This window comes from Sorex araneus, chromosome 3 (genome assembly GCF_027595985.1).
Source record: "Sorex araneus isolate mSorAra2 chromosome 3, mSorAra2.pri, whole genome shotgun sequence".
Lineage (NCBI taxonomy): Eukaryota > Metazoa > Chordata > Mammalia > Eulipotyphla > Soricidae > Sorex > Sorex araneus.
In genome coordinates, this window is record NC_073304.1 from 104,455,984 (window position 1) to 104,481,387 (window position 25,404).

Below are 25,404 nucleotides of genomic sequence, written 5' to 3' on the forward strand. Positions count from 1 at the left end.
ACCACTTGGCTTACCATAATGGAATACCATCTTTAAAAGATGAAAACAAGCAATTTGCTGCTAGGTGGGTGGATCTGGAGAGTATTGTGTTGAGCAAAGTTAGTCAGAAGAGAGACAGATCCAATGATCTCTCTTATATGTGGGATATAAAGAAACAGAGTAGAGGAATAACAAATGTCCAGAGGCAACAGAAACTGAAAACTGTTCTTGGGTAGGAAGCATATCACAAGGGAGATTGGGGGCAAGTAGAATGAGCAGAGGGGACACACCTGAACACTCTAAGGGAGCAAGTGTTGTCAGATTGTATTATGCACGAAACTTTATGATTAGCAGCATTGTAAAGTTAAAATAAAACTTTAAAAAACTATAAAATTGGGGGCACAAGTGATAGTACAGCAGGTAGGGCTCTTGCCCTGCATACAGCTGACTTGGACTGGACCCCTCAACCACCATATGCCACCCAAGCTTCTTCAGGAAAGATCCCTAAGTGCAGAGCCCGGAGTAAGCCCTGAGCACCATTAGCTGTAGTCAAAAAAAATTCAAAGAAATTTAAAGTTTTTTAAATGATGATTTAAAAACGTTTAATGAAAATGTAGAATCAGGGTTGAGGAACTAGCTCAAAGAATGCATACTTTCCACATCAGAGTCCCAGGTTTAGGGGCAGGAGAGATGGCACAGGGGCTTGCCTTGCATGCAGAACACCCAGGTTCCATCCCCAACACTCTCCATGGTCCCCTGAGCCTACCTAGAGTGGTACTTGAACACTGCCAGGTATGTTTTGATTCCTGGTACCAAATGGGAAATGTGGTTCCACAAACACCACGGGGAGCAAAACCCAAATTACATCTATGTATGGATCTCTAGGGCCAGGTGAAACATAGTTCCCCAGGTTTTATCCAGGCCCTGGCACCACACAGTCCCCCAAATCCTGCAGGGTGTGGACATGGTGGTTCCCGGCCCTCTTAGGAAAGAACCTCCTCAAAAGAAACAAAATGTGACTGTCACTTTACTGAAGAACATTTTAATGAACATCTTTGCTAACATATGTTTTGTGTTTGAATTACATTTATGGAAATGAAATATCTTTGAAAATATTTCAAAATTGTTGACACATATTACTGAGTTGTTCCACACAACTAAATACATTAGTTAAAAATGTCACCAATATCAGAAGAAAATAATGTGTTTCTGTGAAACATTTTCTTTCTTTTTTCTTTTTTCTTTTTATTCTTATTTTATTTATCTATGAAACATTTTCACCAATATTCTTAATTATACAAAAGATCAATAAGCCCTTCCTAGAAAAAAAAAATATGTGTAATATACATGAGCTCCCCTCTCAGAGAGCCTGGCAAGCTACCAAGAGTATCCTGCCCCCACGGCAGAGCCTGGCAAGCTACCTATGGCATATTGATATGCCAAAAAAACAGTAACAACAAGTCTCAAAATTGAGATGTTACTGGTGCCCGCTTGAGCAAATTGATGAGCAATGGGATGACAGTGATAGTGACAGTGATACACGAGCTGAAATATGATTTTTCCTATTTTTAAATATGAAAGGCAACTAACAAAAATAACTATTGGTAAAATTTTGAGGAGCCAGAGCAATAGTACAGTGGGGCAGGACCTTTGTCTTGTATACAGTCAGCCAAGGTTCAATCCTGGCACCCCATGAGCCGAGCGAGAAGGGCAGAGCCAGGAGACCAGGGCTGGGAGTAAGTCCTGAGAATTCGGGAGTAGTGCTGAGCACCAAAAATTTAAAAAAAAATTATTTTTTGAATGAGACTCAACCTCAAGACAAATGTGTTTTCTTTTAATCAGTTTAATATACTCACAATCTCTGTACCAAAATGGAAAACTACATCTCAAAAAGGTTATTAGGAAAAAATATTTAGAGTCAACAGTACATTTCATTATATATCTCATATTTACACATTTGTGTTTGAGTGTAAAGCTTCCAAAGGGGCTGGAGTGGTAATACAGTGGGTAGGGCATTTGCCTTGAATGTATCGGATCTGGGTTCAATCCCTGGCATTCTATATGTTCCCTGAGCACCACCAGGAGTAATTCCAGAGTGCAGAATCAGGAATAACCCCTGAGTATTGCCGGGTGTGATCCCAAAAAGGCAAAAAAACCAAAAAAATTCCACTTAAAATATAATAGTAAGGGTCAGAGCAATAGTACAGTGGGAAAGGTTTGATCCCCAGCACCCCATATGGTCCCCCAAGCACAGCCAGGAGTAATTTCTAAGTGCAGAGCCAGGAATAACCGGTGAGCATCACCAGGTGTGACCCAAAAAGTAAAAAAAAAAAAAGTGATACTAAATAGACAAAAATAAATACATGTTAATGCGGCTGCCACTCTGGGGCACATACTTTAGGAGGGCTTCAGAGCATTTTACCTGGCTTCCAGTGCATATAATGGTACATGATGTTGGACTGATTTTTTTCTGTTCTAGCTGCCTTTGCTTGTTTTGCTGTACTTTTTCAGAGCCACACCAACGATGGCCTTGGCTCACCAGAGGACCATGCACCAAGCTGGAGCAATAGTTCAGCGGGCAGGGCATTTTCCTTGCATGAGGCCAACCTGGGTTTGGTCCCTGCTATCTCATATGGTCCCCTGAGCAACACCAGGAGTAATTCCTGAGTATAGAACCAGGAGTAACCCCTGAGCATCATCCGGGTGTGACCAAAAAAAAAAAAAAAACCGCTAAAGGATTATGCTGTGCCAGAAATCAAATCCACATTTTTTTTTCTTTTTGGGTCACACCCAGCAATACTCAGGGGTTATTCCTGGCTCTGAACTCAGGAATTACTCCTGGCGGTGCTCAGGGGTCCATATGGGATGCTGGGGATCAAACGTGCGTCGGTCACATGCAAGGCAAGCACCCTACCCGCTGTACTATCGCTCCGGCCCCAAATCCACATTTCTTGAATGCAAAATATGTACTTTGCCATTCTGAGCTGGAGCGATAGCACAGCAGGTAGGGCGTTTGCCTTGCACGCGGCCGACCCAGGTTCGATTCCTCCATCCCTCTTGGAGAGCCCAGAAAGCTACCAAGAGCATTCCGCCCACACGGCAGAGCCTGACAAGCTAACCCTGGAGTATTCGATATGCCAAAAACAATAACAAGTCTTGTTGGGGTCCCAGCAGCCAGCCTGAGACCCTGGCCAAGTCCCCTGCCCTTAGAAGCAGGAGCAGGCTCTCTACACAGGGGCCTAAGGCACTCCACTCAGAAAGGCACCCTTGGTTCAGGAGATAATGGGATGAAACTTGAAAGTCACCACTTGTCTGAGCTAGCATACTCGACCTTCAGAGGAGGGGAACATAAATCATTAGTTAACATCTGTAAAGGGCCCAGCAAAATGTTTACCTCAAGAGTTGATAACCGGGGCTGGAGCGATAGCACAGCGATAGGGCGTTTGCCTTGCACTCGGCCGGCCCAGGTTCAAATCCCAGCATCCCATATGGTCCCCTGAGCACCGCCAGGGGTAATTCCTGAGTGCAGAGCCAGGAGTAACCCCTGTGCATCACCCGGTGTGACCCAAAAGCACACCCCTGAGCATTGCCAGGTGTGACTCAAAATTAAAAAAAAAAAAAGCAAGAGTTGATAACCAGGTGTTCACAGTATCCAAATTGCCCTAAAAGTTTTAATATAAATACCAGTGTGTGAGAGTTAATAAAATGAGAGTTGCTTGACCTCCAACTCTCCCCCCTCTGAGTGGTTCTTTCTTGGTGGCGGCAGTGGGGTGGCCATAGGCAGAGGCTTCTCCCCCTCCCACTCCCTCTCCCATAGGGAGTAAGTCCGGTGGCTTGGGGAATCATACTCCAGTTTGCCAGGGTCTACTGGGCCAGAACCCTGACAAAGTCTCACAATGAAGATGTTACTGGTGCCCACTAGAGCAAATCAATGAACAAAGGGATGACAGTGCTACAGTGCCACCATTCTGAGCTATCTGCACCCATTCTGAGCCCCCAGCTACTTTTTGGTTTTGTTTGTTTATTTGGAGAGGGGAGTGGGTTAGGGATCACTCCAGGCAGGCTCAGAGAACCTTAGCACTGCACTGTAGCACTGTCCTCCCGTTGTTCATTGATTTGCTTGAGCAGGCATCAGTAACGTCTCCATTGTGAGACTTGTTGCTCCTGTTTTTGGCATACCAAATATGACATGGGTAGCTTGCCAGACTCTGCCATGTGGGCGGGATACTTTCGGTAGCTTGTCAGGTTCTCCAAGAGGCTATTAGATATCCTATTTCTATACCCATATAAAATACAATCCATGTACAAAGGGCGCTGAGCCCTCTGTATGCATTGTTCTGACTCTTAGAGTGTAGACCATTACTCTGAGTAAACCGTTTTACTCAAAAACAAGGCGGCCTGCTATCTGAGCACTCTTGCGTTCTGACCCCTAAGTGTATACCGTGTCTTAGAATATCTTCTTTCATTTGTTTTCTTTTTTTTTGGGGGGGGGCTACATCTAATGATGCTCAGGAGTTACTCCTGGCTCTGCACTGAGGAATTTCTCCCGGCGGTGCTGGAGGGATTATATGGAATGCCGAGAATCAGTCATGTGCCAGGTGAGCGTCCTTTCTGCTGCTCTGTTGCTCGGGCCAGAACGTCTTTTCTAGTCTTTGTTTCTCTTCTATTTCTCTGAGTTGTGAAATTAGGGCATAATAGCCATGGTCCTAACCACATGCTTCCTCCAACAGAATTCTTCATCTAATTTCTGTTTTTTAGATATAATTGTAAGGATTTTATTTACTAAGAGAATTTTAGACTGTTGAGTATTATTGTTTAATGTTGTATTATTTTGATTTTATACATTTGCAGTTGTTATTTCCTATTAGGAAAAGTATCAAATATTTGTAAATTCAGATTGAATGTTAGGAATGAAATTTAAGGTAATGACAAGATTACCTTTTCAAGATAATTCACTGGTTTCCTGTAGCACAATGTACATATTTAGGATGTATAGAACTGAAAGCTATGGGCTGAAGGTACATGACACAAGGGTTTAAATTGAGCTAGTATGTACTTTTCCTCTCCAAACAAGTTGCAGATAGTGAGTCCATTTAAAACTGGTTCTGTTATGGCACTGAATTACCACTTACGACAGCAACAGATTTTCGTGCTTTCAAGCACATGGCTACTTCCACTGGATTAGGAAAGTCTTATTAATTTGTTACTAAATTATTTTGGCAATAATTATTCGCTCTACTCTAATTTTGAAGAGAGTTTTGTAAGAGATGAGGTGAAGCAGCATATTGATTTTGTTGACATTGTTTTCCTAGCAACCCCACTCAGCCGCGTGCAAGACCAGCGCCTTCCCGGGCGGTGCTAAGGACCTGCAGCTCCAGCCACTCCGCTGAGGGCTCCACCCTTCTCTGGGAGGTGCCTCAGTTTCTCTAACTCCAAAAAGCTCAGGATTCACATCTCAAAAGGAAAAAAAAAAAAAAGAAGAATGTGTCCTTAAGGCCTTCACACGCTTCAGGACTGAGCCATTTCTCCTGGCTTTATTGGCTCTGAAAAGCTCCTTCGTAGGCCCCTGTTTATCTGCCTGCAACAGCTCGAAAAGATCCCGGGCACTGGGCAGCTGCTAAGAGGGGGCTTAGGCGGGGTTTATTTCTTTTGCCAGTTTGCTTCGTTTTGTTTCCTTTTTCTGCTCCCTGAAGGGGCTGAACCGCCAGTGCCTGTGGCCGATACTGGATCCAGGCCGCAGGTTCTGGACTGAGACCCATTGGGCCTGTCCAGGAGAGCCCGGGTGCCCGCCAGCTCCGCCCACCCCCGCGCCTCCCGCCCCTCCCCCTGCCAGCACCCCCACTGGGCCCGCCCACCCAGTCCCCGGCCCGCCCCTGCCGCTCAACCCCCCCACCAAGCACCCCCACTGGGCACTGCCCACCAGGTCCCCGGCCCGCCCCTGCTGCGCCCCCGCCCGCCGCACCACCTCCACTGGGCCCCGCCCACCCGGGCCCCGGCCCGCCCCTGTCGCTCAACCCCCCCCACCCCCACTGGGCCCCGCCCGACCCAACGTCTTGTCCACCCGGTGCCCGCGGCCGGTCCCTGCGCGATGTCCACTGCCGGGGCCCCGGTCACTCAGCAGGTCCTCGGGGTCGCCGAGCCGGCCGAGCCCCGCGGCCCGGAGCGCGGGCAGCCGCTGGCCCCCGCCGTGGCCGATCTCCCGGTGCTGGATGCCGCGGGGAGACGGCTGCCCTTCGGGGCGCTGTTCCGAGAGCGCCGGGCCGTAGTGGTGTTCGTGCGGGTGAGTGGGGCCGCGGGGACCGAGGGGCGCGGGTCCGGCCCTTCGCGCGCCGCCTGCCGGGATGCGGAGCGTGCGCCCCCGGGCCGCCGGGCAGGAGCGCCCGAGCCCCGCACCCCGATGCTCCCAGTGTCCCCGCGCGCCGGGAGTGCCGTACCCGGCCACGCGCCCCGGTGCTCCCCGTGTCCCCGCGCACTGGAGTGCCGGGCCCGGCCCGCGCCCCGGTGCTCCCCGTGTCCCCGCGCAACTGGAGTGCCGGGCCCGGCCCGCGCCCCGGTGCTCCCCGTGTCCCCGCGCAACTGGAGTGCCGTGCCCGGCCCGCGCCTCGGTGCTCCCAGTGTCCCCGCGCAACGGGAGTGCCGTGCCCGGCCCGCGCCCCGGTGCTCCCAGTGTCCCCGCGCAACGGGAGTGCCGGGCCCGGCCCACGCGTTCCGGTGCTCCCAGAGCTCCAGGCGCCTTTGTCCCCGCCCCGGGTGTGGCCGCGAGTCCGCGAGCCTTGGCGTCCTGGGCGCTGTTCAACTCTCCGGGACCACGAGATGGCTCGGCCGCGCGTGTCGCAGACTTCGTGGACCCCGACGCTAACGTGGCTTCTCCCTTCCGTGCCCGCTCGGGATTCTAGCATTTCCTGTGTTACATCTGCAAGGAATACGTGGAAGACCTAGCCAAAATTCCCAAGAGTTTCCTGCAAGTAAGTCCGTAAGGAAGCAGCCACTTTGCTCCGGCAGACTCAGTCGGGATATGGAAAAAATAAAATTGATTAATTCAGCACCCCTGCTGTAATAATGTTCATTCGTCTTTAATTTATACCGTTAATTCACCGTTCATACTACGGTGAATTAACTACCATTTAAAATTCTTAGCGAAATATATCTGAATTAACTGAATATTTTAGCATATGTTACTTAATTTTATTCTTTGAATTATTATTTTAGAATGATGTAGTGGGATTAAAACGGAGCAAGGGTTGAGTGGGGAGATTGTAGGAAACATTTCATTTCTAATGATATGTGTATGTCCTTTTCTTTTCCTTAAAGGAAGCAAATGTCGCTCTGATAGTAATTGGACAGTCATCGTATCATCATATTGAGGTAACTTATTACACATCAAGAAATTAACAAATTAAATCTGTTTCAGATATTAAAATTATAGTGTTTGAACCATTAATTATAAGTTAAAATTGCTTTAAAAATAGATTATGATTACTGTTCTTTCATACTCTTAACAAATTCAGTTTTTTTAAATTTTATTTCAGTCTTTCTGCAAACTGACTGGGTATTCTTATGAAATCTATGTTGATCCTGAAAGAGAGATTTACAAGAGATTGGGGATGAAAAGAGGTGAAGAAATTGCTGCCTCAGGTAAGACATGACAATGTCCCAGAATGACCTGACTTTTTACACTTGGGAGATGGAACAAGCAGTAAATTCATAAATCAGGTTTCCTTTTATGATTCTAGAAGTGGTTCACACACCTAGACCCCAAAAAAACTCATTTCCTAGATGGAATGGTGTGAAAGGCTGGGGAACCCTAAATGGATGGGAAAAGCCAATCAGATGCCAGTATGCTCAGGATGGCTACTTCTTTTGTGAAAATAAACGTAACTTTTGAAGAGACAGTGCAATCATCAAGGCGTTTCCTGAGTGTGCCTACCGTGAGCAGCACTGACTTAGCTCCCACCCCACCTAGCTCCCCAGAAAGTACTGTGGTATGGATGTATGTGTGTGATGAAAAAGGCTTTGAAAGATACTGCAGTTATCTCGATTATGGGAATGAGAAAAGTGGTGGGCTTTTGCTGCTGTTTTTATTGCTTTTTAGCATGATTACATTTTACTTTGGGAACTAGAAGAAAAACAATATTGCATAAGTTAATATATTTTCATAATTTAGCACCAAGACCTTGAATATTCCATGCTCTTCTTTTTTCTTGGGGAGGGGGGTGTCACACCTACAAGGCTCAAGGGCTACTCCTGGCTCTGCACTCAGGAATCACTCCTGGTGGTGCTCGGGGGACCATATGGGATTCCGGGGATCGAACCCCAGTCAGCCACGTGCAAGGCAGACGCCCTCCCCACTGTGCTATCACTCCAACCCGCTCTTCTTTTTTAAAATTTTGTTTTGGACACCGTGGTTTACAGAGCTGTTCCTGGAATAGTTCCGTACATGGAACCCCAGCCCCACACCTCCCACCAGACTGTCCACCATCACTTCCCTAGTAAGGAGCTCTCCATTCTCACTTGAAGTTTGGCTCTGGGAGTTCTTTGTTGTTTTTTTTTTTCTAATTTTATTTTATTTTTTCCTTACTTAATTTTTTTTAAAAAATCTTATTTATTTATCTTTTGACCATTTTTTTTTTTTTTTTTGCTTTTTGGGTCACACCCAGCGATGCTCAGGGGTTACTCCTGGCTTTGCACTCAGGAATTACTCCTGGCGGTGCTTGGGGGACCATATGGGATGCCGGGGATTGAACCCGGGTCGGCCGCGTGCAGGGCAGACGCCCTACCCGCTGTGCTATCGCTCCGGCCCCCCTTACTTAATTTTTTTAAGGTTGTTCACAATAATTTGTTTTCCAACACCAGTCCCACCACCATTACACCTTACCTACCATCATTATTTCAAATTTTTCCAACCTAAGCCTGCCCCAATAGCAGGCCCTAAATAATTTATTTTGTATTGCTTCTTATAAATAATTCTCTAAAAATAATCAAAAAAGGGGCTGGAGCGATAGCACAACGGGTAGGGCATTTGCCTTGCACACAGCCAACCCGGGTTTGATCCCCAGCATCCCATATGGTCCCCCAGCACCACCAGGAGTAATTCCTGAGTGCATCGCCGGGTGTGACCCAAAAAGCAAAAAATATAATAATAATAAATAAAATAAAAATGATCAAAATAGAATAAAATGTGGAAGATTGCTGTATCTCACCCTGGAGCCATTGAGCCCTGTATAAGAGACTACAAACATGTTGTTGGAGGTTGAGCCTTCTGTGCTCATATTTATTTTTAATTGAGATTGGTTGCCTTCTACCTTACATCCTATCCAACGTGTGCTACTCCTGGTACATCAGTAATATAGTATGAGATGTTGCATGGCCACATGCACATGGACTGTGCACTCCAGGACTCTGGGACCTCCTAAGTGATTGCTTTCCCTCTTTGTACTTTAAAGCATCCTGTACTTTATTATATGCTCCATGACTGTGCTTAAGGCCGTCAGGTTGAGGATTCTGTTGCTCATTCATCTATTTGGAGGCCCCTCCCTTCAGGAAAGCATGCTGTACTACTGACAAAAACCAGGGTTCCTGGTGTAAAGCCCCCACACACCAGCTCAGGGCCTGGCCTCACTCATCTTTTAAGGTCCACATTCCCTGCTCTTAGTACAATTATTTATTAGTACAATTATATACCTAGTATTTATTATCATAGGAGTTTAAATAGGCTTATATGTGTTTTAGGTAGAAAGAATTTGATTTCTGACATATCAAATAAGATAACTAGACTCAAGTAATTCATTCATTCCTTTAATTTATCCTAGACTATTGTTACCAGACAAAAAATGTCAGGGTAGGGGCCAGAGTGATAGTACTGTGTGTAGGGGATTCTCCTTGCCCACTCGACATGGGTGCATCTCTGGCGTCTCATATGGTCAACCCTGCCAGGACTGATTCCTGAGTGGATAGTGGGACTGATCCCTAAGCATCACCAGGTGTGGACCGAAAACCAGAAAAAGAAAGAAAAAAATAAAGGTTTTACACAAAAGTTGAAACTGGAAAAATAAGGGGTTGGCTTAAAGTCCTGGAGCACATACTTGCATGCTGACACCCTGGGTTTCATCCCTAACACCATATGGCCTCCCCAAGTGTCACTTGGAGCCCCATTCCCCAGCACAGAATTGAGAATGGAGCCTGAAACGCCCAGGTGTGACCTCAGAGCGAAAAACAAACTGAAAAAATGAGATTATGCTTAACAACTAAGCTTGTTCAATTCTAGGTTGCAGGATCAATCAGGTTAGAATTCCCTTTCGATATTAAATGGTCCCCCACTGTTTTCTTTTTCTCTTTTTATTTTTGTGGGAGACACCCTGGTGAAGCAAGGGACTTGGGCCCAGTCTCACTGGTTCCTCGGTACCCCTGTGACCACGCATGGTGGTGCTAAGGTGGGCTGTGTCTCAGTGGTGGAACCAGAGCCTTGCAGATAGATGCAAGGCCTGTGCTCAACTCCCGCCCCACCTCCTGGGCCCATTCCCTGACTTGGATGGAAAGAGTTAGCTTGGGCTTCAGAAAATTAATTTTTGATATAAGATCCTAGAAAACAGTGTCTGAGTTAAGAGGCCTGTAATTTCCTGGTTAAAAAAAGGTCCATACTAATGAACCTGTTAGATTGATGAAAAATAATAAACATCTGAAAATATTAAGAAATCAGGCTGGTTGAAGCAGATTAGTCATCAAAACACAGAAATCTAAATGAAAGGCATAGCAAGTATTGGAGAAAGATTAGATACAAGGGTAAAGGTGAATCTCTTTACTCCCAGGGAGTAGAAGTAAAGCACGAATCACTGTGGGAAATAAAACTGAAACCTGACAGCCAGGGAAATACGGAATGGTCCCTATCATTGTGCTGCAGTAGCTAAGCCTCCATCTCGGTAGAATACATGGTACAAGGTTCTTTCTCTTTTGATTTATATTCCAAGACTGCTGTACTCAGGTGTGTGACCTAGATGTAGCATCCAGGAAGGACACAATAGGAAGGGCACAGGCTTTCCACAGCCTCTAACTGCCTTTTTTCAGCCCATGCTTACAAAAACACAGAATCGAATGTGGGAGGTGTTTAGGAGCTGGTGTGAAAAGTGACACTGTTTTACTCACCTTCACATGGCCATGTCAGACTGCTGGGTAGATGGAGGTATAGTTCACCTACGGGGTCAAAAAGGAAAGGCGTATCTCTGGTGTACGTGTCTGTTAGAAAGGAGTGGTGCCTGTTAGTGGATGGGACTAATCGGTATGCATGGGAAATTTGAAAGGAAAATACTAAAAGTTTGAGATGGCCTCGCTATTCTTTTTGAGTGGCAAACTGGGATCTAGTTCTCATATCACTTCTTTGTTTAAAGCACTAAACATCATCATCCCGTTGATCGTCGAATTTCTTGAGCGGTCTCGGTAACGTCTCCATTCATCCTATCCCTGAGATTTTAGAAGCCTCTCTACTTGGCCTTCCCAGCAATGTCACACTGGGGGCTCTTTCAGGGTCAGGGGAATGAGACCCAGCTTGTTACTGACTTTGGCATGTGAATATGAATATGAATATAAAGCACTAATAACAGTGCTTTAATCCTCAACTGATGGTGTTAACCGGAAGCGGTTTTCCCTCGCTGGTGGGTTCTTGAGAATTGTAGGAAAGATTTGCATACAAAACTTGTTAAAGGTTAGAGTTTATTGTAGAGATGAAGTAGATGGGTCCAGATGCCCAGGTGTCCAGGCCTCTCCTTTGCCCATGAACGATGTCCCCAGTCCTGTCCATACGCTGCTCTCTGTCCTCTGTGCACCTCCCATCTCTGGCCATGCCGCATGGGGGTAGGTGAGATCCCTGGGCTCTGTGCCTGTCGCCGGCCCTCCCAGCTGTACCCCAGCAGCTCCTGCCCTTCTGTCTGGGCTTTCCTAATCCCCAGCCATAGCCACGTGTGCAAGGGTAGACACCTGTGCTCAGCTCCTTGTCACTGCCAGGGCAGCATCAAGCGCTGTCAGTCCCTGAGCTTCCCTGGCATCCAAGCCTTGCCTGTGCTCTGCTGCTGTCTGGGCCTATGTGGGCTGCCTGAACTGGGCCATGTTTCCAGGGAGCACAGGCCCCTGAGAAAGGAGAGAGTCCCCAGGGGAGGGGGCGAGGGGAAGAGGAAGAGAGGGAGGGAGAGAGAGAGAGAGGAAGAGGGTTTAAGGTGACCTGACACTCCACACATCTGCTCCTGTTGTATCGTTGATAGTATCCCCTACCTCTCACTGAGGAGGGTTAGCATTGTCTGGAAACATTTGTGCTTGTAAAAATTGGTGAGAAGCTGGAGCGATAGTACAGCAGGGAGGGTGTTTGCCTTGCATGCTGGCACCCCATAGAGTCCCCCAAGCCCTGCCAGGAATGAGTCCTTAGCACAAAGCCAGCAGCAAGCCCCAAGTATCGCCAGATGTGACCCCTAACCAAACACCAAACTAACCCCCACCGCAAGAAAAAAAACCTTGGTGAACAGGTTAGAGAGAAAGTATAAAGTACAGCAGGTAAGCCACTTGGCTTGCATGTAGCTGACCCAGTTTCAAGTCCCCAACACCACATTTGGTTTCCTGAACACTGCCAGGTGTGGCCCCCAAACTAAAACAAACAATACAATTTGGTGAACAGAGCTACAGCATCCAGTAGATGCAGGACTCTAAATTTTTTGTACACCCTGCACTTCATTGAAGAATTTTGTGGTCCAGAATATCAATAGTGAAAAACCTTCAAGAAGAGTTCACCAGGGGCTGGAGTGATAGCACAGCGGGTAAGGTATTTGCCTTGCATGCAGCCGACCTGGGTTCGATTCCCAGCATCTCATATGGTCCCCTGAGCACTGCCAGGAGTAATTTCTGAGTACATAAGCCAATAATAACCCCTGAGCATCCCCGGGTGTAACCAAAAAAGAAAAAAAAAGTTCACCAGAGGAAGTAAAATAGAAAAGCAAAAAGTAGTTTGATAACCTACAACAAAGAAATGTTTGGTTGCCAGCTTCTCAGTAAAGTGGGGAGCACAGGAGACAGATTCAGGAAGAGTATTTCCACTTCTTTGCTCAGCCCAGTTTGGCCACAGGCTCTCAAGGAAATGCCTGGCCTAGAGCCAAAACTCACACAGGCCTTTGGGGTCTTTCCTTCCCAGAAAGAATTTCAGAAGTAGTGAAATGAGGAAGCAAGGTAAATTTTATTGAACTTATTTAGAAAGATGTGTGAAAATGGGCTGAAGAGATAGTACAGAGGGTAGGGCCTTTCATGTGGCTAAACCGGGTTTTATCCCTGGCATCCCATGTGGTCCCTTGAGCACCACCAGGAGTGATACTTGAGTGCCAAGCCAGGAGTTGGCTCTGAGCGTCACCAGGAGTGACCAGAAACTTTCCTTAAAGTTTAAAAACTAAGATGTCAGGGGAGAAAGAACGAGAAGTATATGTTCAAGAGAGGACGTAAGTTTCTCTCAAGTAGAAATAAGCAAGCAAAGAAATATAAAGACAAGCAAGATACATGTTCAAGGGGGAACACAGGCTTGAAGAGTCAGCCCTGAATGGCTTTCAAAAGAAACTTTTATGTATTTCTGCCAAAAAGGTGTTTTTGTTGATTGTTGTTGTTGATTGTTGTTTGTGTCACACCTGTTGATGCTCAAGGGTTACTCCTGGTTCTGCACTCAGGTATTTCTCCTGGTGGTGCTTGGAGGACTGCATGGGATGCCGGGGATAAAACCTAGGATGGCTGTGTGTAAAGTTAACACCTTAACCCACCCTCTACCTCACATAGGTTTTTCTGGAGTTTTATACACATACATGTTAATCTGGGTGTTATTGCAGGAAAGCCTTGCACTGTTGATAGTCTCTTCATAACCTCATCCCTTGCACTGTTGATTATTCTCTCAGAATCTCCCGGATTCTTCTTAGCGTCTCCTTTTCTGAGGAGGCCCACCCTGGTTGGGCCTTTGGGTTTCTTCATCTGGGTGGTGCCTCAGTTTCTCTCTCAAGGGGCTTAGAATTTATATGTATTAAAAGGATGTGCTCTAACGTGCCTTTGGGTTACTTCAGAGCTTGAAAATCTCTTAAGTTTTATTTCTCAAAAGTACATTACCAGGGTCTCCCTACTTATAGCAGTTTTTTGGAAGTGCTAAAATTTCCTTTTTAGTATAAAGTTGAATATAAACTAATGTCTAAAAACGTTTCCTAATATTTCAGGACACAGCCCCCATATCAAATCAAATATACTCTCAGGAAGCATTCAGAGCCTGTGGCGGGCAGTGACTGGCCCTCTTTTTGATTTTCAAGGAGACCCAGCTCAACAAGGTGGAACCCTCATTTTAGGTCCAGGTAAGCATGCCTTCCTGTGCTCAAGCAGGGGCATCTTTTGTTTTCAATACCTTCTGTATTTTGATGTACCAATGTACAATGGATGTAATGATCCCATTCATGGCTGAGTGATTTCAGCTATTTGGAATAGAGAGCATCATCTGTGGTTAGCTGAATAGAATATAGAATACCCCTAGAATTATTTCTACAAGTTTGGTGGTGGGGTCAGGGTGTGATTCACTACAGTGTATGTCTCATGTGTATGAACCCTTGAGTTCAATCCCTGGCACTACAAAAACAAAATGAATGAAGGAGGAAAAGCCTTATTTTATTTATTTTATTTTGTTTGTTTGGGCCATACCTGGCTGTAGTCAGAGCTTAGTCCCGGCTCTGTGCTCAGGGATCATTCCTGATAGTGCTCAGGGGACCATATAAGGTGCTAGGGATAAAAACTAGGTCAACAACATGCAAGGCAAAGATCTTACCTGCTGTACTATCACTCTGGCCCCAGGAAGAGATTTTTTTTTAAGTTCAGATGTAATGTTTACTTACAAATTAACATTTCTAACTAGGAGAAAAATAACTTCTTGTTGTTGTTTCTTGTTTTTCTTAATGGAAGAATCAGTTTGGTGATTTATATCAAACAGAACTAAGCTTTCCTCGGGCCAGAGAGATAGTACAGTGGTTAGGGTGCTTGCCTTGCACACAGTCAACCTGGATTTGATCCCTAATACCCAATAGAGTCTCACAAGTCAACAACTTGTGAGTGATCCCTGAGTACAGAGTCAGGAGTAGGTCCTGAGCACAACTAGGTACGGCCCCCAAACTAGATTTACTCAGAATCAGAAAGGAAGTCGACCCAGGGGCAACTTATTTATGAACATAGAAACTAACATACAAATTACACACTTTTAGTTTTTTCTTTTTTGAGTCACACCCAGTGATGCCAAGGGGTCACTCCTGGCTCTGCACTCAGGAATTACTCCTGGGGGACCATGTGGGATGCCAGCAATCGAACCCAGATCAACCACATACAAGCAAATGCTTTACTTGCTGTACTCTTGCTCTAGCCCCACAAGCTACATACTTAAGTAGCTTTTGTTTGTTTCGTTTGGTGATCACATCTGCCAATGCTCATGGCTATTCCTGGCTTCTGGGGGCACTCAAGAACTGAATGCAGTGTGAGCAGCAGCCATAAACCCCTGTACTACTTCGCTAGCCCCCACTTTACATAGCTTTCTTAATCACTTTGGACAACCTGAAGTTACTTTGGATTCCCTTTGCTAAATAGTTGAGTGTTGGAATGCTGCTGTATGCCATTGCATGAATAGAGACAGACAACTAAATATGTCCATGTTGGGGGGCCAGAGCAATAGTACAAGCAGGTAGGGCATTTGCCTTGCACACAGCCGACCTGGGCTCAATCCCCGACATCCCATATGGTTCCCTGAGCACCGCCAGGAGTAATTCCTGAGTGTAGAGCCAGGAGCAGCCCCTGAACATTGCCGGGTGTGACCCAAAAAGCAAAAAGTAAATAAATAAATATATAAATATGTCCATGTTGGAAAACCTGTGTTGTAAGCCAGTTTTTCTTTATTTCTCTTTAGTTTTTAAAAATTGTAACATGGGGCCGGAGCGATAGCACAGCGGGTAGGGCGTTTGCCTTGCACACGGCCGACTCGGGTTCGATCCCCGGCATCCCATATGGTCCCCCAAGCATCGCCAGGAGTAATTCCTGAGTGCAAAGCCAGGAGTAACCCCTGAGCATCGCTGGGTGTGACCCAAAAAGCAAAAAAAAAAAAAAAAAATTGTAACATGGTGATTTACCACGTTGTTACAGTTGTTTTCAGAATTAAATGTTTCAACACCAATCCCACCATATATGTGCCTTTCCCTCTTCCATTGTCCCCAGTTTCCCACACACTACCCCAGCCTGCCCCCTTGCAAGTGCAAATTTACTTCATATTATTTGTTACAACACAAAGACAAATGTAATTATCATAACTTAGATCAGTAAGAGCCAATTTGTGATAATTGTTATATCTGACAGTATTGTTACTGAAGTAACACCATGTCTGAATTCTGCTATGCTGGCTGATGCTAGTTGAGCCTTCTGTGCATTGTTTAGGCTCACTGAGCTTAGTGGGCTTGTGTGCCACTTTCCTACCAGATTTGCTATGATCCTACTGGGCTGAAATTACTATGAAATTTCTCATCTTAGTCTTTGTAGTTTTTAAGAGTTATACAATTAAATTTTACTAGAGCCAGAATGATGGTACAGTGGGTAGTGCACATGCAGCTGATGTGGGTTCAATTCTTAGCACCATATATGTTCCCGGAGCCATGCTATGAGTAATCCCTGGGTGGAGAGCCAGGAGTAAGCCCTGAGCACCAGTGGGTGTGGTTCAAAAACAAGCAGAAATTACAATTTACCTTAGTAAATTCCATATGTCTAAAAGGAAGTCTTTGGAAAGAGGATTTTGATGAAGTATTATGACATTTGGGCTATAGCTAAAATATGTCATTTTAGTTCATTTTCCTTTCCTCTTCATTAATTTGAACCAGTTGGGTTAGCTAAAATAAAGAAGTCCTGTTCCCTATTTTGTGAAAATAGGTCCTATAAAATCAACTGGATGGAGTTTGAGTCCTACTTATGAAAGACTTGTTTCCACCTTCAAGCCAGATGGGCTTGTTGAAATTCTCATCTCCATGTCTCAGGTCATCTAGCCAAACATGCAGTTGTATTACAGTACACCAAGTGTCATTTGTGTGCCAACTTGAGAACATAGCTAGAGTAATATTTTAAGTTAAAATTCTGGTCTTAATCAACTCTGTAACTGTGCATCTTATAGTGACTCAAGAAAAAGGGAAAAAATTTTCTGATCTTGAATTCAATAAAGTAAACAGAATCTGGGACCAAGAGATAGTATAGCAGGTAGGGCACTTACCTTGCTCACGCCAACCTGCATTCGATTCCTGGCATCCCAAGTGGTCCCCTGAACACCAGCAGGAGTGATTCTTGAGCCAGGAGTAAACCCTGAGTGTGGCCATCCAAAAATCAAAGTAAACAGAATCTAGGCTATACGTCGCCTGTTCTTCGCCAACTACAAGACCAAGATACTGCCCTCTGACATCCTGATGGATCTGTCACATCTTCCAGAAGGGCAATGGAGAGGATTATTCATGACTTTTCCTCAGATCTCTTCGATAGCCACATCTACCTGCCCACATACCAAAATCCGCAGTATGGATATGTTGTTCCAAACATCCTCCCTTCCTAAATTCGACACGCCATTTCGTTGATAAAGACACGTACAGCACCCAGTCCAGACAAGGTCAGACCTGAACACCTGAAGAATCTTCCACCAGTACTCGTCAATACAGTGGCTCAGCTCTTCACACACTACCTATCCGAATGCAAGGTTCCGTCCCAATAGAAAATCAGCAGAACCGTTCTGTTGTACAAGAAGGGAGATATACAGGACATCAGCAACTATCACCCAATCTGCCTGTTGTCCGTTGTCTACAAGTTGTTCACTTGAGTCATCCTGAATAGAGTAGGCAGAACACTAGATGAAGGACAACCATGCGAGCAAGCCGGGATTCGAAAGGGATTCAGCACGATCAGCCATATCCACACAGTGACCAAGCTCATTGAAGTTTCGTGAGAGTTCAAGATGCCGCTCTGTCTAACGTTCATCGACTTAAAGAAGGCCTTTGTTTCTGTTGAGACTGAAGCGGTCATCGAAGCCCTAGCCAAACAGGGTGTTCAAACTCAGTACATCAGGATCCTTCGTAAGCTGTCTTATGGATTCACCACCAGGATCTCACCATTCTACAAGGAAGTGATCATTGATGTAAAGAGAAGAGTTCAGCAGGGTGATACCATTTCACCGAAACTCTTCAGTGTTGCCCTTGAGAGCGTCATGCGACGACTGGAATGGGAAGGAATGGGAGTGAAGATAGATGGTCAGCAATTACACCACCTCTGCTTCGCTGATGACATCATTCTAATAATACCAAACATTAGCCAAGCGGCACAAATGCTGGCCAACTTTGACTGCAAATGTGGAAATGTCAGACTACAGCTGAATCTCACCAAAACAATGTTCATGAAAAATGAACTAGTCCCTGACATTCCATTTGCTCTCAATGGAACGAACATCTCTGGGCTCTTCAAGAGGGGCGGAGGAATTGAACCCATGTAGGCTGCGTACAAGGCAAACACCCTACCTGCTGTGCTATCGCTCCAGCCCTTGGAACGAACATCTCTGAATGCAGCAGCTATATGTACCTGGGTCGAGAACTCAGCATGAGGAATGACTTGGCACCCGCTGTGCGATTGCTCCAACCTCACAGAATATTATAATTTTAGAATGTTTTCCTTGGGATTCATAACACATTAAGTTTCACTCTTATTTAACCATAATTCTTATCATGTTTTATTGCTTTAATTAAAAATTACTTTGGGGCTTGGTGTGACTTAGGTAATAGCTTGATCTCTGGCACCACATGGCTCCAGAGCATGGCCAGGCACCAAGTGTCATGGGACAGAGGACCATCAAGTGCTGAGACACTTGGCTGAATGGAGCTGAGGAGCTGAAGAAGGGACTTAGAGACTCAGAGAGGGGCTATGGGAGCTGCAAACAGAAATGATTAATTTCTTGTCACTCAGCCCATATGACTCTTGCTGCCCAGGGAGCACTGGTCCTGATGCACGCGTGGCTGGGTTTCGAGCAGTGGCCATAGGTGGGGATACTGGGTGCATTGTTCCCACCTCAGGAATTGCCCCCTCAGAAAAAGAATAAGAAAAATGATTATAACATTTTATAGAGGGTACAACATGTTCCAGGTAATTAACTTTTCCTTTTGGACTGATTAAGAATTGCAAAGTTTTGGCACTGATTGAAGTCTACAAAAATAAAATCACCTAGCCCCATCAGAAAATGGAGCAATGAAATAAACAGAAACTTTCTCAAAGAAGAAATTGAAATGGCCAAAAGGCATATGAAAAAATGCTCTTTGTCACTAATAATCAGGGAGATACAGATCAAAACACCAGTGAGATATTGCCTCACACCACAGAGACTGGCTCACATCCAAAAGACAAGAGCAACCAATGGTGGCGCAGATGTAGGGAGAAAGAGATTCTTCATTGTTGGTGGGAATGCTAACTGGTCCAGCTTTTCTGGAAAACAATATGGACATTCCTCAGAAAAATAGAAATTGAACTCCCATTTTACCCAGCCATACCACTTCTGGGAATATAACTAGGGGCTCAAAAACACAGCAGAAACACCGTCTGCACTCCTATGTTCATTGCAGCACTATTCAGTAGCCAGAATCTGGAAAGAACTTGAGTGCTCAAGAACAGATGACTGTATAAAGAAACTGTGGCACAAAAAATAAAGGAAAGGAAAGGAAAGGAAAGGAAAGGAAAGGAAAGGAAAGGAAAGGAAAGGAAAGGAAAAAGGAACTATGGCACAGCTACACAATGAAATACTATGCAGCTCTTAGGAAAAATGAAGTCATGAAATTTGCCTATAAATGGATGGACATGGGGAGTATCATGCTGAGTGAAATGAGTCATAAGGAGAGGGAGAGATATAGAATAACTGCATTCATTCCTGGTGTGTAAAAAATATAGTAGAAAACTAATATCCATGGTGAGGGAAAACAGGGGCTTCAATGTTGATTCAATGTTTGGAATCAATCACAAGTGTGTGGGGGGTGGAGGGTAGGTGTATAATCTCCAAGCGGCAAGGGGAGGCCCCGGCAGCTCTCCCCCTCCCTGCCTGGGTTTGGGGGTCCTCGGGCCACTCGCCCAGCCGAGGTGGCCCGTGCCATGGAGCAGATGGAGGAGGAAACAAAGGCCAAGCCGGTAGGTTGATCAGTTGCCGTTTATTCCATTCTCCCCATGTGCCTGTTCCAGTCTCACTGAGCCTCCATTCTAGTCCCACATGGCCCCTCATTCCCATCTCCTCCTGTCTCTCCCGCTCATCTCTCCACGCTCCATCTTGCTCCCTGCTCTGTCTCCCAACAACTTTGTTGTCTCTCATTTCTCCAGTCCCTGCACTTTGGGCCAACGCTACACCCAGTCCAGTAGCAAAATCAACATAAGAAAGCCCTTCCTGATGGCCCGTCATGCTCAAGGGCAGAAACACATCCAGGGGTCTTCCTCTTATCCTCAGTCCAACATCTTAATTAACATCTTAATGTTAGTTATTTTTGTATGGACACAGTAAGAGATACATTGAGGCTTGTAGGGCAGCTCACCTGGGGACATCTTACCACAGACTCAGACTACAGTTCTCAAGCCAGGTTAATCATTCCTAATCCTAGCAGGGTCCGGATCTAGTTACTACTTTTTGGATCATGACAGAATTTGTCCATGACCAAGCTCTTAACTTATAGTTAAGCATTAGACACTTTGGCCCAGGCTCATCTTGGTGCCAGGGTAGCACATAGCTTACTGCTTGCCCATGTGTCCATCCAGTCAGCCCCTCATCTGGACCCTGCTTTTGTGGTGCTAGGAAGTAAGAGCAGCTGAGGCTAAGGTTGAAAGAACAGATGGCCAGGAGGAAAATATCACTGAGAGTCCGTTAACTCCCAAGTTACAAAAGCATGGCATTTACTGTCTTGTGCCCATACAAAAAGAACATTGCTCTGAATTATCTATGCAAAGGACTTAAGGAGAAGAGGAAAACAATGTTTACAAGTCAACAGAGCACAAAGAAAGAAGTTACAAATAAATAGAGGAATGGGAGCACTGTGATGTGAGTAACCCAATAAACCTAAGCTCCCTGCGGTAAGGCAGAAAGGACAAACCCATGTTATCCTACATCTCCCCCTTTTCTTTTTACAAAAACACAAAATTTGAAATAGAGGAACAATTTCAAATCAGACTACAGTCTTAGTTGTACTAAGATTTCAGTCCAACCCTGGGCCCAGAGCAGTGCTTGTAGTAAAGCATCCAGTTGTCCTGCACTGTCCAGGAGTGACAAGAGTCACCAATGATGAGAGTCATTTAGTCCTGTCCTGAAGAAATGAAGTGTCTGGATCAAAACTGAAGAGTTGTTCCTGTAATAGCATCAGTAGTGGTTGCAGCAATGAGTCCCAAGGGAGCAGTTGTTAGGAGTCCAATAAATTTCAGGAAGCACTGGATCAGTCACAGAGCACTGGTACAGGAGCATCACAGCTTCTGGCAGGAGTACTTCAGCAGAGGAATAGAGCCATTCTCTGGTCAGGTTCATCAGCAGTCGTATAGATATGCAACCTCGCTTATGTTTGAGAAAAAACACTTTTTAAAAGTTATCAGAGGCTTTGACCATTGGGGTTTGGTCTCCCTGCCTGGGAGTAGAGAAAGAGACAGAGGGAACCTCCAATACAAACGAATATTCTAGAGAGAAATGGAAAGCTGTTCCAGTGAAAAATCATTCCTTCCTTCTTCATTAACTGAGGTACCTGTGAACTCCAAGGAAAGGATAAAAGTAAAGTATTGTTAATTCAAAATATGGAGGCCTGTGCCGGAAGTCAAGCCCTCGACCCACCCTTGGCACCATCTTGCCACAATCAACAGAGAAGCGGCCAGGCATTCTGGTGAGCAACGCGGCCCGGAAAATGCTCCGGACCCGAATTGGGGCCAACAACACCGGGGAGCCGGAAGGAGGAGGTGCCGCCAGCACACCTTCTCCAGATGGAGCCCTGGCGACACTGAGCAGCAACTAACACGGCTCCGGGATTCGGGACTGGGACACATCCGAGCCGCACGGCCGCATTAGCGGCCGCGCAACCTTTTCTAAAACCTGAAAACATACAATCTTTTAATGGAAAACTAATTATCAAATGCTTCCTTAATAGGGTTATCTTGTTTGGGGGTATAACTCCCACAACAATAGTGAGTTTTTGTGTTGAAATATGGAACGTAATCAAGAGAAAATGAAGTGAAATTCATCAGTTATACAGTTGGCGTGGGGGGAGGGGTATACTGGGGATTTTGGTGGTGGAATATGGGCACTGGTGAAGGGATGGTGTTTGAATACGGTATAATTGAGACATAAACCTGAGAACTTTGTAACTTTCCACATGGTGATAAAATAAAATTAATTAAATTAAATTAAATTTAAAAAAAAATATGGAGGCCTGGCGTCCAATCCACAACCTATAAGAGAGGGGTATGAGGAATGCTCTTAATGTGACCTCACAGTAGGTTAAAGGAGCACGAGGTCTTTGCTGCAGGTCCTCTGGCACTGGCTCCTCTTCTTTCCTTGTGACTTCCAGCTGAAATCATTTTGGCGATGGTTTGGGGCTGGAATTTGGAGGGTTGTGAGACTCTGATGGTCTGAGACCCACATCAGGTGGATGAATTCGACTTCTGATGAGACGTAACGGGACCCAGTGCCTTATGAAATTGGTCCCTTTACACCAGAATTTAATTTGTAGGGGCACTGGGCAGGGGTTATAGTAACCGTACCAGGGCAGGAAATATCCAAGGCTGCGCTTTCTGATGTTTCTGGCTGCAGCAGTTCTACTGATTGGAGCTCTGAAACTCCACACTGTGGAGAGAGGCTGCAGCTGGGAACATCCCCTGATTTTGCAGAGTCTCGGGCTGCCCCCCTTGCAAGTTTCATGTTATCCTACAGGTAGGTGAGATAGAGAAGAGACTAATATGATAATAATAGCTGGGAATGATCATGCTGGGCAAGAATTGAGTGCTAAAAGTAAATAAAGGGATATTCTTTTATTTATCTATTTATGTTTTATTAATGAATCACCGTGAGGGTACAGATACCGATTTACATATTCTCGTGCTGTGTTTCAGACATACACAGCTTGAGTTCCCATCCCTCCACCAGTGCCTATTCTCCACTGATGACTCCATCATCCTTCCCCCCCACCCCACCCCCATCCACACCCCCATCCACCTCTGTGGCAGGGCATTCCCTTTTGTTCTCTCTCTCCTTTTGGGTGTTGTGGTTTGCAATGGAGGTATTGGGTGGCCATCCTCTTCGGTCTATAGTCTGCTTTGAGCACGCCTCTCCCATCCCGAGCAGATTCTTCCACCACATTTTACTTGGTGTTCCCTTCTCTATCTGAACTGCCTTTTCCCCCAGCATATGAGGCCGGCTTCCAAGGCATGGAGCAAATCTGGTACTTATTTCTGCTATTCTTGGGTGTTAGTCTCCCATTCTGTTGTTTTATATTCCGCAGATGAGTGCAATTCTTCTATGTCTGGCTCTCTCCTTCTGGCTCATTTCACTTAGCATGATACTTTCCATGTTGATCCACTTATATGCAAAGTTCATGGCCTCCTTTTTTCTAACAGCTGCATAGTATTCCATGGTATAGATGTACCAAAGTTTTTTTAACCCGTCATCTGTTCTCGGGCAGTAGGGTTTTTTCCAGATTCTGGCTATTGTAAACAGTGCTGTGATGAACATACAAGTGCAGATGTCATTTCAACTATACCTTTTTGCCTCTCCGGGGTATATTCCCAGAAGTGGTATTACTGGGTCAAATGGGAGCTCAATTTCTAATTTTTTGAGGAGCAACCATATTGTTTTCCAGAAGGGTTGAACCAGTTGGCATTCCCACCAGCAGTATAGGAGGGTCATAAAGGGATATTCTTGACAACCTTTCAGTATCAATATTGCAAACCACAATGCCAAAGAGAGAGAGAGAGAGAGAGAGAGAGAGAGAGAGAGAGAGAGAGAGAGAGAGAAGGAAAGCACCTGCCTTTACAGATGGAATAGAGAAGGGATCACTAAGAAAATGATGACTGCAGGAACCAGTCGGGATGGGAAATGCATGTCGAAAGTAGATAATGGACCAGACATGATGACCTCTCAGTGTCTGTGTTGCAAGCCATAATGCCCAAAAGTAGAGAGAGAGTATGGGGAATATTGTCTGTCATGGAGGCAGGGGGAGGGTGGGAAAGGGGGGTATACTGGGGATATTGGTGGTGGGGAATGTGCACTGGTAGAGGGAGGATGTTTGATCATTTGAGATTGTAACCCAAACATGAAAGCTTGTAACTATCTCACGGTGATTCAATAAAATTAAAAAAAAAATTTAAAAACTAAAAAATAAAAAAGTGCCTGCCTTAGAGGCAGGCTGTGGGGGTGTGGAGGGGTGAGGGTGATGCAGGGCAACCTGAGGACATTGATGTTGGGACATGTACACTGTATAACTGAAACCTAATCATGAAGTGCTTTGTAAAGGTCTTTCTCACAGTGATTCAATTAAAAAAAGTGAAAACGATTGCAAAGCTTCCTCAATTCTAGTAAGCAGTGCATCTAATGATTCATCTGCCCACCTCAATCATTCCTTCTTTTTTTCCAGGGAATAACATCCATTTCATACACCGTGACAGGAATAGGTTGGATCACAAACCCATCAACTCTGTCTTACAGCTTGTCGGTGTTCAGCATGTGGACTTCACAAACAGACATGTGGTTATTCATGTGTGACAGGACCAGCTATCTGAGTCAGAGATCTTGCTGTCACCCCAACGCCCTGGAGTGGAATGGTCTGGGCAGTGTTTGCCTCATGGGTTCTACCCCACCTTTGAAGAATTTGAAAAGACTATGTCAACGTTGAATTGCAAACTGAGAGGTAGCCATTGCCAAAAGTGATAGATATTTATGATTTTATGACTTTGTTTTTTTTTTTTTTTTTTTTTTTAATTTAAATTTTATTGAATCACCATGTGGAGGGTTACAAAGTTCTCATGATTATGTCAGTTATACAGTACTCAAACACCCTTCCTTTCACCCGTGCCCATATTCCATCACCAACCACCCCATTATACCTCCCGCCCCCTCCCACCCCCCCAGTCCCCGCCCTTGTAAGTGATAAGTTTCACTTCGTTTACGCTTTATCTTGGTTACAGTCCATGTTTCAACACATAATTCACTATTGTTGCTAGGGCTTCCCCCCAAAAAAGAGAAGACAGTCCCACTGTCAAGGAAGCATTTGATGGCTCTCCATTGCTGAGAATGTAGAGATATTAAGTCCCGCTGTTTGTTACATAACTATTCTATTTTTTCCCCCCTCGTCCCGCGCCACCGAGATCACGCCTGTTTAGTAATCACCACGC

At 45.4% G+C, this 25,404-nt stretch overlaps 1 protein-coding gene across 1 annotated transcript; it reads left to right on the forward strand.

The window, feature by feature from the left end:
* The first annotated feature begins 6,025 nt into the window (after positions 1-6,025).
* Positions 6,026-24,976, forward strand: PRXL2C (peroxiredoxin like 2C). Its single transcript, XM_055130427.1, has 6 exons — positions 6,026-6,259; positions 6,876-6,944; positions 7,291-7,344; positions 7,509-7,614; positions 14,196-14,327; positions 24,648-24,976. The coding sequence occupies exons 1-6, from the start codon at positions 6,068-6,070 to the stop codon at positions 24,773-24,775; spliced, it is 681 nt and encodes a 226-aa protein (XP_054986402.1). The 5' UTR covers positions 6,026-6,067; the 3' UTR covers positions 24,776-24,976.
* The last annotated feature ends 428 nt before the right edge of the window (positions 24,977-25,404 follow it).

What these genes read in the sequence shown, in the direction of transcription:
- PRXL2C (XM_055130427.1), top strand. Translation starts at nt 6,068, where the DNA reads ATGTCCACTGCCGGGGCCCCGGTCACTCAGCAGGTCCTCGGGGTCGCC. An exon ending in TGAAGAAATTGCTGCCTCAG is followed by an intron (nt 7,615 to 14,195) that starts GTAAGACATGAC and finishes CTAATATTTCAG; the next exon opens with GACACAGCCCCCATATCAAA. An exon ending in AACCCTCATTTTAGGTCCAG is followed by an intron (nt 14,328 to 24,647) that starts GTAAGCATGCCT and finishes CTTTTTTTCCAG; the next exon opens with GGAATAACATCCATTTCATA.